General features: G+C 53.5%; 1 protein-coding gene across 4 annotated transcripts in view; it reads left to right on the top strand.

The window, feature by feature from the left end:
* Positions 1-17,524, top strand: part of SEPTIN9 (septin 9) — a 146,131-nt gene that overhangs the window by 78,366 nt on the left and 50,241 nt on the right. For all 4 annotated transcript variants that reach the window (XM_053994427.1, XM_053994430.1, XM_053994429.1 and 1 more), the window contains one exon: positions 9,321-9,971. In XM_053994427.1, the coding sequence (XP_053850402.1) occupies positions 9,321-9,971 (651 nt within the window). The remainder of the gene's footprint in view (positions 1-9,320; positions 9,972-17,524) is intronic.

Genomic DNA, 17,524 nt, shown 5'->3' on the forward strand with positions numbered 1-17,524 from the left:
GCCTGTGACTCAGGCTTTTACCCTGATTGCTTTTGTGAGGTTCTGGATGCAGCTCAAGCCCTTGGCTCTCCTGGGGACACCTCCAGAGCGGTGGAGTGTCCGTCCAAGGTGGCCCTTGGTTGGTTTGTGTGCCAAAAGGGGAGGTGCCATGGGTGCTGTGTGACCCTGCATCCTCCCAGTGCTGCTGGCACCCAGGCCAGGGCACTTTGGGGTGGAGTGCCAGCCTGCTGCCCAGGTGTAGGCACAGTCAGTGTCAGCCAAGCCTCCTGTGCATTGCAGGGCAGGACATCATCTGGGCCACTATCCTCCTGGCAGTAGAGGTGGCAGTTTGGGACACAAGCATCACAAAACTGTGCAGCCCCTTGCTAGGGTGAGGTGAGTGCTCTGCAGCTCTCCCAGCCCTGAGGATTAGTGGTGAGGGCAGTGCCACTGGTCACTGCACTGCTGTGGGAGACAGGGAGCGTGGTGAGGACTGGGGTTGGGACTCAGTCTTTCTTTCATCTTGGCCAATGGAAGTAAAAAAGCAGGGAAATGTGCAAAGGATGGCTTTGATTTTATTTTCCAAAGCACGTTTCCTAGGGAGGAGGAGAGGTCTGCTCTCTGCCAGCCCTCAGGACGTTTGGACAACAGCTCTGCAGTGCTGGGTGTCCCCTCCAAGAGAGTCATCCGAGCTGGCTGCAGGGACAGCAGCAATCAGCACTGCAGGGGTGAATGGCTCCTGGGTCCCTCCTTTGCCCCTTTGACCAATTCCCCCTTTTTCTGCAGCTTTTTAACCAGCATGTTGCAGCACCACCCATCAAAGCATCTTCCCAAATGGAGACTTCACTGATTTAATCACCCAGTCCCTGGTCACCCACCTGAGTCACTCTCCATGTCCCTTGCATGGGCACTGGGATTGATGCCACCTGGGGATGGCATCTGTGGCACCAGCACGGGGCAGGCTGGGCTCTGCAAGACCATCTGCATCATACTTTTGTCTCTGGGTAATCATTTTGAGGCATTTTAGAATTATTAGTGAACCAAACCAAATCTACAGCCCCATGGGAGGCACAGAAAGGATTTATTTCTCTCCTTCCTCCTCCCCCCATGAAAGGAAACTGGAGCACAGGGCAGAGACAGGAGCTGGAGTGAGCCCGTGGCAGAGCCAGTAATGCAATCTGCTGGGCTGGATACCCTGTGTTTTATGTAATTTTCTGTACAAGTATGAAATGAATATAAGAGATGTAAAATATCCTGGTCTGATCTGGAAGCATTTTGCTGCAAGTTAATGGTTACATAAACCCAAGTGTAATAGAGAATCAAGCTAAAATCTTTTGAGAACTGCATTATGGGGACTGAAAAGCTGGGATTTTGTATTAATCTGAGTGTGGATTTTATTTTTTTTTTCTATTCTTAGTCCTGACTTTGCTTTTGCATGTTCATTTCTGGGGAAGGAGCAGTTTGCTGCATCAGCCTCAGGCTGTTTTATACCTTGCTGTGAGTGAGAGAAATGCTGCTTTGATTGATGTCCGAGCCCTGAACTTGCATTTATCCCCAAATTTCCACCAGAACTCACCTCTTGGTACCATTTACACCATTGAGGAAGGCCCTGCATGGGGACAGCACGTTGCCAGCCTTTTCTTGCCATGTGATTCGTGTCAGACCAGGCACTAATCTGCTGCAACTTCCTTTGAGGACTGTCTGTGAAATCAGAGAAAGGATTTATTTGGGCATAAACTGTTCATAACCTGACCCAGGATAGTGTGAGAGTCAGGGTACAACAGCAGAGTGTCACTAGATATATCTAGAGGTATATCTAGATAGATATAGATATATTTTATATATGTAGTGCAGCAAGGTTGGTTTACTGGTAAAGGAAAGGTGTGAGGCCTCCTGGCACAAGCACAGGGAGGGGCCCCAGCAACCCTTACTTCTCTTCTTTCTTTGGTTAGATCACCAGGAGCTTTGGGAAAGGTGCTTTTAAAATTTCCTGCCTTGCTTTCTGTGGGTGTAAGAGGGGATCTGAGTTTCTCAGGCTGCTTTGAAGCTGTGTGTACTCACAAAATCCTGCCAGCTTGTGCATTATTGGTTGCTGCCTGCACTGCCAGGGATTTTCCATCTCAGACCCACAATTTTGACCCCACTGAGGGGCTCAGGGGAGCTGGGAGCACCTTGTTGTTGAGGATGGGGTAGAGATCTACTGCTCTGGCCCTGCAGCAGGGGTGCAGCTCCCTTCCCTTTCTGCTGTGGGACCTGTAGATTTAATACACAGTGGAAATACCCTACAGGTACGTGCAGAACACCCTGCTTGCCCCCATAACTGAGCCTGCAGTTCACTCCCATGCACCCATCTCTGCTCTGGGTGGTGGCAGCTCTTCAGTGGCGTCACTCAGGGGAGGTTTGGATAAGCCAGACCCAGGTGGCCCCGTGGGCAATCACTCTTTGCTCTCAGCCTGGGCCAGAAAAGCACCAGGAGCACCCTGCTGCCTGCAACAGCGCTCTGGGAAGCTTTAGGGCCGTGAGCAGTGCATGCTGTGTTGGGTTTCCAAGGGTTCCTTGAAAGATGAGAGCTGCAGCCTCCCCCTCTCCTGCCTGGGAACAGGAGGTGACCATCTGGTAGCAGTTTAGAGCGAGCCCTGGCTCTCAAACAGTGCCATTGTGCGCTGGGAAATAACGGCCCCATCAGGCTCCAATGTGTCCAAAAACCCAAGGAAAGCTCTCTGTGCTTAAGCAAGCAAGCAAATGTAACCCCTGGGTTACAGAGACCACGCCAGGGGCACAGGATGTTTAAGGGGAAGCAGTTGGGGGCCGGGGCTGTGGCAGAGCTGGAGGCTCCGGCTGGGAAGCAGGTCCCGGAGGAGCCAACATCCCTTGCTGTTTATTTTGGTCTCCTCCTGAGCTCTGTGCATAGATGTTTCCTTGTATAAAGCCTCCCCTGGCCTGCTGGTGGGATATTCTGGTTGAAAAGGGAAGGGAGGAGGAGCAGATGTTGCAGATGTTCCCTGGCTGACCCCCCCGGGGTGCCCGGGGCCAGGCTGCAGAGCGGGGTGAGCTGTGGTGGCAGCGTGCTGTGTGCTCCAGAGCTTCCAGCTGGGAGAGGCGTGTGCTGGTGCGTTGGTGTGTGTTACCTTGTTTTTTTGAGAGTTTTAAAGTTCTTCTAGAAGTTTTCTATATCTTTTGATGCTTACGTATTTCTACTGATTTTTTTTCACACTGTTTATGTAAATAATGGTTGTTTTGCATTCTTCTTTGTAAGCGGAGAGAATTGATGGACTGTTGGTTTGACCAGTGTGGTTGGAGAGGTGAAAATTTCACCCTCCAATCCACTTTCACTATTCTATATATAGTGGAGTCAGAAAATAAAATCCTCTCTTTGGGTTCTTTTCTTTCCCCTTTTACACCAAGTGTCCGCGTGTGAGTCATTTTGTGTCGCACTGTGACAGGTGTGTGTGCTGGTGTGTGCTGGTGTGAGTGCTTTTTCCTTTTCATGGACAGGACAGGACTGCTGGGATATGTTCCTTGAGCTTTACTGCGGCATCAGCCTCATTGCATGGTTGAGACAATAGGAAGATGGCAAAGCTCACACAAAGCCAGCAGCAGCCAAAGATGTCTTTGTTACAGAGCATTTTAAAAACTTTCTAGCCAATAACATATTGCTAAAGCTTACAGACAGTTGTTCTAACCAATTACACATCAAAGTACACATACACTTACTTCACACCATGTTTACTTGTATGCTTTCTATTGACAATACTCAGTACTTCATTATTAGGCTTAAACCTTCTACTATCCTGCTGAACATATCTTTCTCCAATCTTAAGGTCTATCTTAACCAAACCTAAGACTTAAACTATTATTCATGTCCTTACTTACTGTACTATTGTAACTTTTTCTACCTTCAGGCTTTACAACTGCAGCTAACTCTGAGTTTCTCTACTCTTTCTGTTTCTAAGACCTGCCTTTCCAACTTTCTGGAAGTCTTCTTACCTTTACTATTTCCCACGTTGTGGAGCCCCTGTGCAGGAGCCAGATCCCTCCATGGCATCTGAGCCCCCTTGGCTTGCCTGGGACTCCTGAGGAGGGACTCTCCTCCTGCATGTGGGAGTCCCCAGTGCCACTCACTTGTGACACCTCTGCAAGACTCTGGGCTGTTGCATGAGCTGCTGGGATTTGAACCAGAGCTCTGCCCTCTCTCCCCAGTCTAGAGGATCCCTAAAGAGCAGCTTTAACTGCTGGGGGGTGACCAGGAGGACACAGTGGCCTCACTGTGCAGCCATCCCCAGCACTGCTGAGTAAAGTAGAAAGTGAAATCAATGTTTTCTCCTTTTCATCCCCCGTGCCTGCCCGGGGAGCATTTGAGCAGGGTGAAGGCACACCGTTCTTGCCCCCAAGTGCCTGTGTGGAGTGGAGCAGGTTTGGGTTTTCGGGAGGGCACGTCCTTGTGCACAGCCAGCAGAGCCACCTCGGAGAGCCCTGCCCCCCTCATCCAACAGGAGGATTAGCAGTGCTGGTTTTGAAGCCAGCCATGCAGAGCTGGGTGGTGCTGAGCAAACCTTGAGGGCTTTGCAAAGGTCTGGTCCCCAAAGGGACATGGCAGTGAGCAGCTCCCAGCCCAGACACGATGGTGCTGGGCTGTTGCAGAGGTTGCATCCGATGGGAAGCGCTTGGAAATCTCATTTTAGGGCATTTTGGGCTTTCCCTGCCCAAAAGTGGCTGCCTTCAGCAGTGGTGGGTTGAGCCAGAGATGTCTGAATGGGTGTGGAGCTGGCTGGAAGAAGGATGTGCCAAAGGCAGTGCAGGTTCAGCCCCAGTGCACCTGCAGAGGAAGAAGGAAGGGTGGTGCTCAACACCTCCGCCACTTTCCCTGCCCAGCTGCCCCCAACACCAGCCAGACAATGGATGGATGCTGCTGGTGGGGCTGGGGAAGCCCTGCTTGTGCCCAAAACCCCCTGGAAAACACGACAGTGGGGACAACCTTGCAGCCCAGGCCCTGCTCAGGGCAGGGACACCTTGTTTGGGGCTCTCAGGGATATGAGGGGACCTGGAGCCCTTGGGGACACAGAGAATTAGCCACAACTGCCCATGTGGGACCCTGGCACGGCGGGTGGGAGTGGGGTGTGGGGCCCTGGAGCCCTGCTTTGCCTTCAGCTGCTGTTTTTGTGAGGAGTACAGACACTTCCCTGCAGGAAGCTGGGAGGAGGAGCAGAGGCTGTTTACTTTCCTTTCCTGGCTCTGGGCAGGACACACTATTTATAAGTTTTTTATCTTTTTTTTTTGAGAGCTGCTGTGCTTCCTGAGGTCCTTCTCTCTTCTCATGCAAGGAGGAGAGAGGCAGTGCTGAGCAGGGAGCTCCAGCTGTGCTCGGTCCCTCTGAGGGCCAGCATTGCTGAAGGTGACATTCCCGAGGATCATCGTGCTCATGGCAGTGGGGCTCTGTCTCAGAGGTGGAAACACAAACCCTCGTGGTCACAGCTCTTCTCTCTCCTGCCTGGGATGCCTGACCTTCTCCAGACCACGCTGAATTCAGGGCAGTGGCCAAATGTGCCAGCAGGACAAGCTGGGTACTGAAATCCCTGCGAAGCCATGAGATGGTCACCCCATCCTGCAGAGAGGGCAGAGAAAGCTCCTGGGCTGTCCCCAGGCAGGTCAGTGACCCTGCTGGGGAGGGAATGCCACTGGCACCTGGGGCTCCCCATGATTTTGCTGTCAAACTGTGCTGAGCCATTTCTGCCCCTCTGTGGGGTGAAGGTTCCTTGCCCAGCCCCTCAGTGCCCCCTTCCTGCCCGCTGGCACCGCAGCACGAGGGAGGATTTATCTGGAGGGCTTGGTTGTCCTGAGACTGTAATCGTGGTTCTGCAGCTCTGCCTGGGCCTTTTTAAACCCCTTTGTGTCTGGGCTTTGACCTTTTTCTCTTTTCTGCAACAGGGCCCAGAAGGACCTGGAAAAAAGCCATTTTTGGTTGTTGTAATTCAATCCAGCCCTTTGATAAGGACAGGGGCTGGCTGTGCTCCAGAAAGACCACATGGGTGGCATGGGGCAGGTTTACCCTGGGCTTGGGGCACTTTGTGGGGTTTAAAGTCAGAAGAAAGGGGCCATGTAGGTCAGCATTGCAATCGGGTTACTCACCATTTCTTTGGGAAGGGGCAGCAGGGCTCGGAGGAGTGGAGATGATGGATGTGGCTCATGTGAGGAACCCTTGGAGGTCAGCAGGGCTGTTTGCATCCAAAGCTCATTAGCAGGTCAGAAAGAAATCCCCAAACCACTTGGTACTGAGGGATCTCCAGGGCAACGCTCATTAAGGAAAGACACTCGTCAGCATTTCCTTTGCTGCCGGGTTCCTTGAGAGCATTTACCCCGTTCCTCAAGACACATCTCTCAGGAGGTTAGAGAGCTGCTTGTTCAAGGGAAGAGGTGGAGACTGAGCTGGCTGGAGGAGTGACAGGCAGGTTTGAAGAGCCTGATGTGGACAGAAGTGTGATTCCATCCCTCGGGGAGCTGCCAGTGCTGTGTCCTCTGCTGCTCTTGCCCACCCAGCTTTGCTCAAGGCCAGGCAAGGGCTCCCTGTTGGGTTGTCCCTTCCGCTCTCTTTGTTTCTAGGAAAATGCAAGCTGGGCTTGGCTGCTGCATTGTTTCAAATGTGGAGGTTTTGGGAAAAAAAAAAAACCAAACAGCTAAAATGTTAGTTTCTGGATAAAGTGTGTGATGGAGAAGGGAAAATGTAGAAAATCTGTGCTGGAGGGTCAGAGCTCCAGCTTGGGGTTGGAGACCTGAGAGTTTGAACACATTGAAAGAGCCTTCCATTGTGGGGCTTTATTTGAATTAATTATTCTGGGATGCTGAGAGCTGTGACTTGGACTCAGACCTGCAGTGCATGAGCTGTGCCAAATGCAGACTGCAGGGCAGGGACTGCTGCAGGGAGCTGTCACCCCTGTCAGCAGGTGATGGCATGGCTGAGAGAGCTCCATGGAAGCCAGAAACCAGATAAATCTGAGGAAAAGCATTTTTAGTTTTCTTTATTGCCACCCTCCTTTCTTCTACCAATGTCTGAATATTTCTGAGATGCAAGACAGACCATTTTGTCACGAGGTGCCCTTCGTGGGACCCTTCCTGGGTTTACAGGGGGGGGTGAGTGTTGTGCTTTGGTGCTTTCCTCTCCCCACGGCCACAGAGCAGCCGTGGTGCTGTTCCCATCAGGCTGATTTGGGGTTGGATCTCTCTGTGCATCCCTCCCTGCCCACACCAGCTGGGACCCCACTCTTGGGAGCCCATCCCAGACTCCTGTTGCTTCCCAGCTGGGGTCTGAACCACAGCTGGGGGAATGGGTGTGTGTCCATTCATGTCTGTCTGTCCCTGAGCACAGAGGGGCTTCTGCCAGGTCACCACTACAGAACATCCTGGCGAGGCTCCTGCTCTCAGGCTCCTCAGTGCCCAGCCGGGCTGGTTTTGCAGCCTGGGGTTCATATTGAGGAGTTCTGGGGCGTTCCCCCCAAAAGGGAAAGCAGCCCAAAGTCTGTATCCTCACATTTTAACCCTGGCAGTCTCCCCTTGCCGTGGCTTGTCTGACACGTGAGCCCCAGCTCCGAGGGCCCTGCTTTCTTCACCATCTCCTCTGGGTTCCCTGTGCTGCTGCCAGGGGATGTGACCATGGCTGTCCCAGCCCCTGCTGCCAGGACAGAGGAGGTGACATCTGCTGCTGTCCTGCTGGGTGTTGGAGCAGAGCTGGGTGGCTGCCATGGGTACAGTCCCCCTTCCCTGTGCCACCAGCCAGACCCAGAGTGACCAGTGGCTCCTGCCCAGCCAACGGATGTGTCCAAGGGATGGAGGGTCCCCACGTCCCCAGGCCCTGCCCTGAGGGGTCAGAGCAGCCCTGGGACATGGATGCTTCCTGTGTGGTGGCTCCTCTCCAGCTCCACCCCAGGGGGGGGGAGGACATCCTGGGATGAGGCAAGTCTGTGCTCCAGTTCTCTCCCTGGGATCCTGATTCACAGAATTCACAGCATTCACAGAATCACTGGGTTAGAAGAGACCTTTAAGATCACCGAGTCCAACCCAGCCCCAGCACCTCAACTCAACCCTGGCACCCAGTGCCACATCCAGTCTGTGTTAAACACACCCAGGGATGGTGACTCCACCACCTCCCCGGGCAGCCATTCCAGAACTTTATCACCTTTCTGTGAAAAACTTTTTTTTAATATCCAACCTATATTTCCCTCGGTGCAGCTTGCGACTGTGTGCTCTGGTTCTGTCAGTTCCTGGAGAAAGAGCCCAACCCCAGCTGAGCACAGCCACCTTTCAGGAGCTGCAGAGAGTGATGAGGTCACCCCTGAGTCTCCTTTTCTCCTGGCTGAACACCCCCAGCTCCCTCAGTTGTTCCTCACAGGGCTTGTGCTCCAAGCCCCTCACCAGCCTGATGTCCTGTGGGATGTCAAGCTCAGGTTTTTGAAGGCTAAATCTCCCTGCTACTATTCTGTTGATGTAAAGGATGGGTGGACTCATTGCTATGTTTGTGTTGGCCATTAGCAGTGTGGCTGTCACCACACCAGCTCAGCCTTGCCTTGTGGAGGCTCCCTTGGGATCCCAAGGCTGTGCCTTATCCTGCCCTGACCCTGTGCCTGCCTGGGGGTTCATGGGGGGATCAGAGTGTTTTTACAGCCTGTGGCCTTTTGATGGGATCCAGCAGTGGTTCCCTTCCTGTGGAGTTCAGCCTTTTTTTCCTACCTGGCTGGGTCCTGTAAGGAGCAGGAATCAGTTGTCCCTTTCCTTGTATGGGGGTCTCAAGTCCATGTGCTCAAAACACTTCAGTCTTTGGTTCATGTGGTCTCTAGGTTTGTTTTTAAGGATATGAGCTTCTGTGGCTGCCACCTTTGGTTTCTTGCTGCATTTGTATGGATTTGGTGCTCTCCTGGGATTGTTTTCCTGTTCCTAACTTGGATTGTGCTGGCAATGCTCACAGGAAAGCCTGTGTTTATCTGTGCATTGGATGTGAGAGGGAAAGCGAGGTGTTGGAAGCTGGATCTCTGTCCCCCCCAAACCCAGTGCCCTGCTCTGCTCTGCCATACCATGGTGGGACCCTCTGCTCCCCTCTGAGTGTGGGATGGAGGCAGTGTGGGGATGCTTTCTGCTCTGAGGCTGAATTTCCTGGCCCTGATTTGTTTTATTACTGGGTTTTAAACTTGTCTGAAGAGGCAGGGCCTTTAATCCCCGGCTGCTTAAATGGATTGTGAGTCCTGGGATGAAGGAGCAGAAATGGAGTTAGGAGCCTCGTGCAGTGTCTGTAAGTACCTCTGGAGACACTCAGGTGGATGGTAACTAAATCCTGAACTACTTTTCATGTTTTTCAGCTCTGAAAAGATCCTTTGAGGTCGAGGAGGTAGATCAGTCTTCAAATTCCTCCACCCCACAAAGACGGGCCCCCAACACCCTCCTCAGGTCCACCGTGTCCAGCTCCACGCAGAAGTTTCAGGAACTCGGCGCCAGGAATTCGGAGCCATCCACCCGCCATGCGGAGCCCACAGTCCAAAGATCCCCCAAGCCCCCTCTGAGGAGAGTGGAGCTCTCTGGACCCAAACTGCCCGAGCCGGTGTCCAGAAGAACAGAAATCTCCATTGACATCTCATCCAAGCAGGTGGAGAACTCCACCTCGGGCTTGTCGCGGTTCGGCCTCAAACGAGCCGATGTGGGGCACAAACCCCCCGAGCCCACGGCCAGGAGGACTGAGATCACCCTGGGCAAGCCCCAGGAGCCGGGGCTGCGGCGGGCGGAGGCGCCGGCCTCCAAGATCCCCGAGCTGCCGCAGCGCCGCGCCGAGCCCGCCAGCACCGCCGCGCCCGACGCCGCGCCCCGCCGCCTGGACATCCAGGTGGCCAAAGCCGCCGAGAGCCCAGCCACGCGGCCAGCAGAGAGCTCAGAGCCTGCCCTGCCCACCCAGCCCCACCTGGCAGAGCCAAAGGTGCAGGCGGTGCCCACGGAGAGCCCGCCGAAGAGAGAGGAAGGTGAGTCCAGCCCTGGGCGGGGTGGTGCTGCCGCAGGCGGCACACAGGAGGTGCCAGGAGCTGCTCTTTCAGCTGCTCTGGTGATGCTGCTCTGGGATCTGTGCTCAGATGTGTCTGCACACAGAGCTGTTAGCCTTGGGCTTATCCTGCCTGAAAGCTGTCGAGTTCAATAAGAAATTCTGTCGAGTTCAATAAGAAATTCTGTCGAGTCTAGAAGGAAAGAGAAAAGGAACTGCCTGTGCTGGCAGAGCAGGTCTGAGCAGTGGTGTGGTGCCAGTGTGGCAGCAGCTGGTTCATGCCTGTGAGGAGAGGAGCAGGGAATCATTGTGGGAGCAGCAGGGCTTCATCCAGAGACATCCACCTGCCCTGTGCAACAGAGAGATCTCATGGGATCCTCAGCTGGATGAGGGACAGGTGAATCCTCAGGAAAAGCCACATCAAATCTGTCATGGGTGATCCTGCCACATCCTCCTTTCCACTGTGCCTCCCAAGGTTCTGGGAAATGCCAGCTCTGCCAGCTCAGGCCCTGTGTGCAGACCCACAGGGCCCTGGAAAGGCTCTGAGGTGTGGGAGAGGTGCTGGCTCTGGAAGTGGTGTTGGGATATTGTTGTTTGGTGGTGTTGTTTATGGCTGTGGGGCAGGAACCGCCTCTTCATTAGCAGAAGTCGGGGTTTTTGACCTTGGAGACAAAGTCTAATAACATCATGGACCAGAGCCACTATTAAACTAGAGACCTGGCTTATATTAGCTCTATCTTGTTTTCAATTAATTCCATATTAAAGCCAGCTTGCCAGCTGTCATTTATTCTCCATAATGTTTTGGAGATTTTCCTTTCAGACCTGTTAATTACTTTTCCATTCTCCATTGCCCATGAGCTCTCTCCTGTGAGGGATCCCGTGGTCAGGGGGAGGGCACATCCTCCCTCCCCACCCTGTGCCTCTCCCTGGAGGCTGTGGGATGGGCTGGGGTGGCTGAGCCAGGACCTGGGAGGTCCATGCCTGGCCCTGGAGCTGGACCAGGGGTTCCATCCCCTCTCCTGGGTGCAGCCCTGTGGTCACACTGATGTGCAGAGAGGCCGGGCTGTGGTGTGTGCTGGTGGAAAACCAAGTCAGGAGTCAGCAGGGGAGCTGATGTCAAACCTGCAGGACTCAAGGTTTTTTTTCTTTTTCTTTTTCTTTTTTCTTTTCTTTTTTCTTACTGTGTGTGGTGTAGGCATGGCTTTTCTGAGCTTTTTTTTTACAGGTTGGGCCATCTCCAGCTGGGCACAGCTGATCTCCGAGCCCCGGCCCAAGGACAGGGATTTTGTGGCCCCCTCTCTGTCCCCAGCTGCTGTGTGTGGTGCCCAGGAGGCCCATCCTGCCCCGTGGGTTGGGTGCTCAGCCTCGTCCTGCTGGGTCTGGGCTGCTCTGAGTGCCCCAAGCTCTGAACCCCATGGGTGGTTGGCACTTTAAGAGCAGCAGGCTGGCTGAGCTGCTGAATGTTCCAGCTGCCCAGGGCGGGGAGAGAGGGGGGACAGCTGCTGGGACCAGTGTCACCCTGAGCCCAGCTGTCTGGAGTCTGCCTTGCAGCACGAGCCAGCCTGGCTTTGGTACAAAAGGGGCTTTCAGTCCAAATGTCTCCAAAAATCATCTCAGAATGGTTTGGCTTGGAAGGGACCCTAAAGATCACCGAGGTCCAACCCCACTGCCACGAAGACGAGTTGGAGGGGTCATGAGAGTTCTGTCTCCTTTTCCCTGTGTGTCAGCACAAGGGGACAGCCCAGGGTCACTGCCAGACCACGTCCCCTTCCTGACCATCTCCTCCTCCATTGCCATGCCTTGAGGTTGCCCTGGTTAACTTTCACACCATTTTGGGACCCCATTTTGGGGTGCTCCTCCCCTTGGTCCACAACACCCAGCCTAAGGTGATGCTGGGCAGGTACATGGCCTCTCTCCTTGTTGCTGGTGCAAGGATACAGAGAGATTTGGGGGGGCTGCACAGGGACCCTCAGGATGTCCCACAGATGGGTGCAGGCACGTTGCCAATCCTCATCAGCTCCACTGCAGCTTTGGCCCCACCACAACCCCCCAAATGGAAACGCTGCCCCTCCGATGTCTGCGGCAGGGACTCGTGTGGCAGCTCCTGCTCCAGGGTTTGGGTCACCAGGAGGTGCTCCTGGAGCACTGGACAGCCCTGGATCCCGTGGCTGGTGGCTCTCCAGCACAAACAGCTGAGCAGGGGATGCAGGCAGCTGCCCTCACTCCTGTGCTGGGACCTGCCTTCCCCAGCTGTCAGGCTCAGCTGCCTTGCCCTGCTGCTGAAGGTGTGCAGGAGAGCGTGCTGTGCAGGAAGAGGCCGGTCAGAGGAGAATAACAGTCACAGGGAGCCTGGCAGCTCAGAGCAAAGCACAGAGGAAAGGAGGAATTTCAGTGCTGAGCTTCACTAGGGCAGCGTGGCTGGTGGTGTGGGATGAGCCCGCTCCAGAGCTGGGCTTCCCGAGGTGGGAGAAGAGCACGAGGTGTTTAATGGGGCAAGAAATATTCCTTCCCATCCATGTTCTCCCTCCCTGAGTCTTTGTGCTCTCCTGCACTCCCTGGGGAGCATTTGCTTTGTTTGTGCTGGTGTAACATTGAATTGGGCCATTAGTGACAGGGAGATGGGACATCCCTGTGGGATGGGCCACTACAAAGGTGGGCTTTGTGTCCCCAAAATCTCCAGTGGAGATGTCAATGGAGGTTTTGTGTGGCTGGGCTCCCCAGCTGGGACAAGGAGATGTGATGGGATGAGCAGGTGGTGAGGATTGCTGTAGTTGGAGTCTGCCAGAGCAATGTGAGCTGGGCTGTGCAGTGGGGGCAGAAAGAGGCACAAGCAATTAAAAATAGCCATAAAAACAAGGTGATGGGAAGGGCTGTGGGAGGCTGTCCTTGCTGTGCAGGACTTACCAAATGTGAATATCCAAATCTGAGCTCCTGTGGGAGGGGGTGACCTCTCCCAGGCTCCTGCTGTTCACTCCCAGTCCCAGGGCACTGGGCTGGAGCTGGCAGAGGAGGATGTTCCTGCCCTGTGCTGGCAGAGCAGGTCTGAGCAGTGGTGTGGTGCCAGTGTGGCAGCAGCTGGTTCATGCCTGTGAGGAGAGGAGCAGGGAATCATTGTGGGAGCAGCAGGGCTTCATCCAGAGACATCCACCTGCCCTGTGCAACGGAGAGATCTCATGGGATCCTCAGCTGGATGAGGGACAGGCGAATCCTCAGGAAAAGCCACATCAAATCTGTCATGGGTGATCCTGCCGCAGCATCCCCTTGCACTGTGCCTCCCATCTCTGGCATTGTGTTGGTGTGGTGGAACATCTTGGCCTTCTCTTGTTCCTTGCAACGTGTGGTGGTCGGGCTTGGAGAGGGGGGAAGGCAGAAAAATTAATGCTTTCCATTTTGGTTTAATAGTCTGTTTCTACTTCCCCCAGTCTAAAGCTGTTTGTGTTGATGGCTCAGTGCTGGGTGAAGGCTCAGCTCTGGGATCTCAGGTGGAGGATTGGGAGCAGGCCCAGATGAGAGGTGAAAGCTGGTGTGATCTGATGCTCCTGTCTGTCTCCTCACAAGCTGCTGAGGTTGCCCAGGCCCTGGGACAGCACTCAGCCAGCAAGGCAGGCTCTGTCCCACCACTGCTCCTGCCCCATGGGCCTTCATGGCAAGGATGCTCTGGAGCATGTTTAGATAAACCAAGGCCGATAAAAACACCTAAAACAGGGATGTGACCTCCCTCTGTGTCCCAATGTGGGTCTATGTAAAACAGTCTGGACCATCTCTGAGCTTTCATCTTTGTCAGTCTTTGTCCCCTGGCCCCTTTGGTGACAGCCACACAGGGTGCCAGGTGTCTCTTAAAACTCAGCAGGGTCCCCCCATCTATTTTGCTGCACAACAAGCAGGGCAGCATCAGGAGTGCAAAGCAATTCTTTTTTTTTCCAGCTAGAACCCTTATGGGAAGACTTTTCTTTAGAACTCCCACATAGTTGGTTTAAAATTTAAACAATTAAACAATACTTAAAAATAGAAAGAAGCAAACCCTAAGATCCACTGAAATCCTTGTGAAAACCAAGGACCTGTTGCTGTGTGCTGGGGGCTGCAGTTTCAAGCCCCTGTACTGCCATGGACACCCATGAAGTGAGAAGTGAGGCCACACAAGCCTTGGGGTGACTTTTCTTCTATCCTGTGCTGCTGGGGTGACACCAAGTGTGGGGCTGCAGGGGTTATAGGGATTTGGACAGCTGTTAACACAGCGAGGCTCCCTGGGATGGAGAGCCCAGGGCTGAGTGGAGATGCAGTGAGTCACCGTTTCCAGCTCTGTAACTGTACAAAGAGATTAAAGCTGTAGGGAAATGTTTCCTCCAAAACCAGCTGACAGATTCAGGCTAGGTTATGGGCAATATTTTTCTTTTTTTTAATTATTATTATTATTTTTAATGGGAAAATTCCTACAGCACAGGATTCCAAATGGAGGGGCTGAGTGGGAAACGCTGAGTCTCGGTTTGTGAACGCAGGTGCCAAAAATGAGATCATCTGGAAAAATCTAGACCTGCAGGCCTAGTGACATGGAAGGAAGAGTGGGAGCATGTGTGGGGGAGAGGAATGTGTCCCATCATGGAGACACTGCCTGATCCAGGACACCACGTGCACGGGGAGGGCACTGCCTGCTCCCCCTCCCTGCGTGTGCCTGTCCCTGGCTGTGCAGGGGGCAGCCAGTGCCCCTCGGTGTGTTTTGGGGCTGTGTTTTGGGGCTGTGTTTTGGGGCTGTGTTTTAGGGCTGTGCTTTGGGGCTGTGTTTTAGGGCTGTGTTTGGGGCTGTGCTTTGGGGCTGTGTATTTGGGGCTGTGTATTTGGGGCTGTGTATTTGGGGCTGTGTTTTGCGGCTGTGTTTTGGGGCTGTGTTCTGGGCTGTGTTTTGGGCTGTGTATTTGGAGCTGTGTTCTGGGCTGTGTTTTGAGGCTGTGTTTTGGGGCTGTGTTCTGGGGCAGTGTTTGAGGCTGTGTTTTGGGCTGTGTTTTAGGGCTGTGCTTTAGGGCTGTGCTTTGGGGCTGTGTATTTGGGGCTGTGCTTTAGGGCTGTGTTTTGGAGCTGTGTATTTGGGGCTGTGTTTTGGAGCTGTGTATTTGGGGCTGTGCTCTGGGGTGTGTTTTGGGGCTGTGCTTTGGGCTCTTCTTTGGACTGTAACGTGGGCACTGAGGATGCCAGCAGGAGGCTGGGTGATGTGGCTGTGCTGGTGCTGCACGTCCCTGTCCCCAGGAATGCTGTCCCCAGGCTCGCTGTGTTGTGTTCATCCCTGGTCACGCTGGCACACTCGTGTCCCTTCTTTGCGTGGGCACACTTTGTGTGGATGCTGTCCCACGTGGAAGCTCCAGCTGGGCAGGATGCACCCCAGGAAATGAGGCTGTGCACTGCGGCCAGCCAGACCCAGGAGGATTTGTTTGCTGGAAGTCCCTGAGGGCCTGTAGGAAAAGCAGTGACGTCCCCAGTGGAGCCACATTATGCACAGGGACAGTTTCCCATAGGAAAAAAGCCATTTCCCATAGGAAACTGTTCCCAGTTTCCCTTTGCACCATTCCCACTTCCTTTCCCTGGTATCTGAGACCAGGAGAGGGCGAAGCTGGGGATGCTGCATCCAACATCAGAAGGATGTGGAGCTGCTGGAGCGAGTCCAGAGGAGGCCACAGAAATGCTCTGAGGGCTGGAGCCCCTCTGCTCTGGAGCCAGGCTGGGAGTGCTGGGGGTGTTAACAGAAGAAAAGGCTCCAGGGAGAGCTCAGAGCCCTTTCCAGGGGCTAAAAGAGCTCCAGGAGAACTGGAGAGGGAATTTGGACAAGGGGCCTGCAGTGACACAAGGAATGGCTCCCACTGACAGAGGGCAGGACTAGATGAGATTTGGTATTAAATTCTTCCCTGTGAGGGTGGGGAGGCCCTGGCACAGGGTGCCCAGAGAAGCTGTGGCTGCCCCTGGATCCCTGGAAGTGTCCAAGGCCAGGCTGGATCGGGTTTGGAGCACCGTGGGATAGTGGGACATGTCCCTGCCCATGGCAGGGGTGGCACTGGGTGGTCTCTAAGGTCCCTTCCCACCCAAACCAGTCTGAGATTCCATGCTGAGCTGCAGAGTGACCCTGGCCCTGGCCTTAATACCTGGCAGGTCTCTTCCATGGCTGCCTTGGGTCTGGGCAAGGCTGTGCATCCATCCAGGTCGTCTTCTCAGCTCCTGAACCTTGCAGGAGGGATCCTGGGCTCAGTGTGTGTCTGTGGAGGGCAGAGGTGCAGGCTGCAGGGGGACTGACTGCAGGGTCACCTGGCTGTGGCTCAGGGCTCTGTGCTCCAGCTGGGTGTGAGCCCAGGAACCCTCAGGAACCTCTGACTCCCCTCTGTGATCAAACTGGGGCAGCTCCTGGACAGAGGTGCCTTTGCTGGCTGAGAAAGGGGCGAGTGCTCCTGCCTGCTGTGGGATTTGTGTTCATCCAAGTGGTGCTGAAAGGCACAGGGAGACACAGCCCTGGCTGAGGGGGGCATGTAGGAACCGAGAGTTTCTCTGTTTATCCTGTGTTATTTGCATGTCTGGGGCCCATGGCAGTCGTGCTGGTGAACATACTCCCCACCCATCAGCTCCTTTGGATCCTCCAGCTTTCTCACATTTAGGTTAATCATCCTCCAGGCTGATAAGGCAAATAAAATCCGTTATCTTGACCAAGATAAAACAAGGAGTTTGCTTTGATCTCCTGCAGTAAGGCCTGGCTGCTTGTTTTGTGACTTCTCTGCTGTCTGCTGGGGGAGGGAAGCGATGGCAGTGGTGATGAACCTTCTGTAATTAAGGAATAGTTCTCTTTTAACCTATTTCTAAACTGCTGTCCCTGCCTGAGATGTTTCTGTTGGCCAGTGGTTGAAGGGACACCAGAGGCTGGGTGCAGTGCCAGCTCCATAAACTCTGTCAGAGGACTGAATTGAGATTATAGAGAGATAACTCTGTTTTGACAAGATCAAACGATCTGTTGTGAGCAAAAAAAGATAAGATGACAGCAAGCCATTTGTGTTCTTTACACTCCTCCAGCAAACAAACAGACACAGAGACCCTTCTACAGTGTCCAAAATGCCTTGGTGAAGCTGAAGTGAATGTGGCTATAAATGGAAAAAGCAGCTGGTCTTGGATTACAGCCTGTGCTCAGACTTCTTTGGGCCCAGTTTTTCTTACATCTGTTAGAGGTTTTAAAGGAGGGATGTGGGGAGAGAGCTGCTTTGCTTTGAGTTGGTTAAATTTGGGTCACTCATCTCATTGATCTTCTGAACTGGTCTCTGCACAGAAGTTCCCAGGGTTTCTGTAGGGTCACATGCATCACTGCTTCACCCTCTTGAATCATTTTGGTTTATCCAGGCATGCTGGGAGACAAAGCTGGACCCAAGGGTCTGCTCCAAAATAAATATAAATAAATATATATAAATAAATAAAAATATAAGTAGAAATAATAAAACAACAAAACTTTGCAGATGTTTATACATTTATAAAAAGCAAATAATTTTAACAAACCATCTAAGGTTGCTGTGCCAGCCC

Source organism: Vidua macroura, chromosome 19 (genome assembly GCF_024509145.1).
Source record: "Vidua macroura isolate BioBank_ID:100142 chromosome 19, ASM2450914v1, whole genome shotgun sequence".
In the NCBI taxonomy this organism is placed as follows: Eukaryota; Metazoa; Chordata; class Aves; order Passeriformes; family Viduidae; genus Vidua; species Vidua macroura.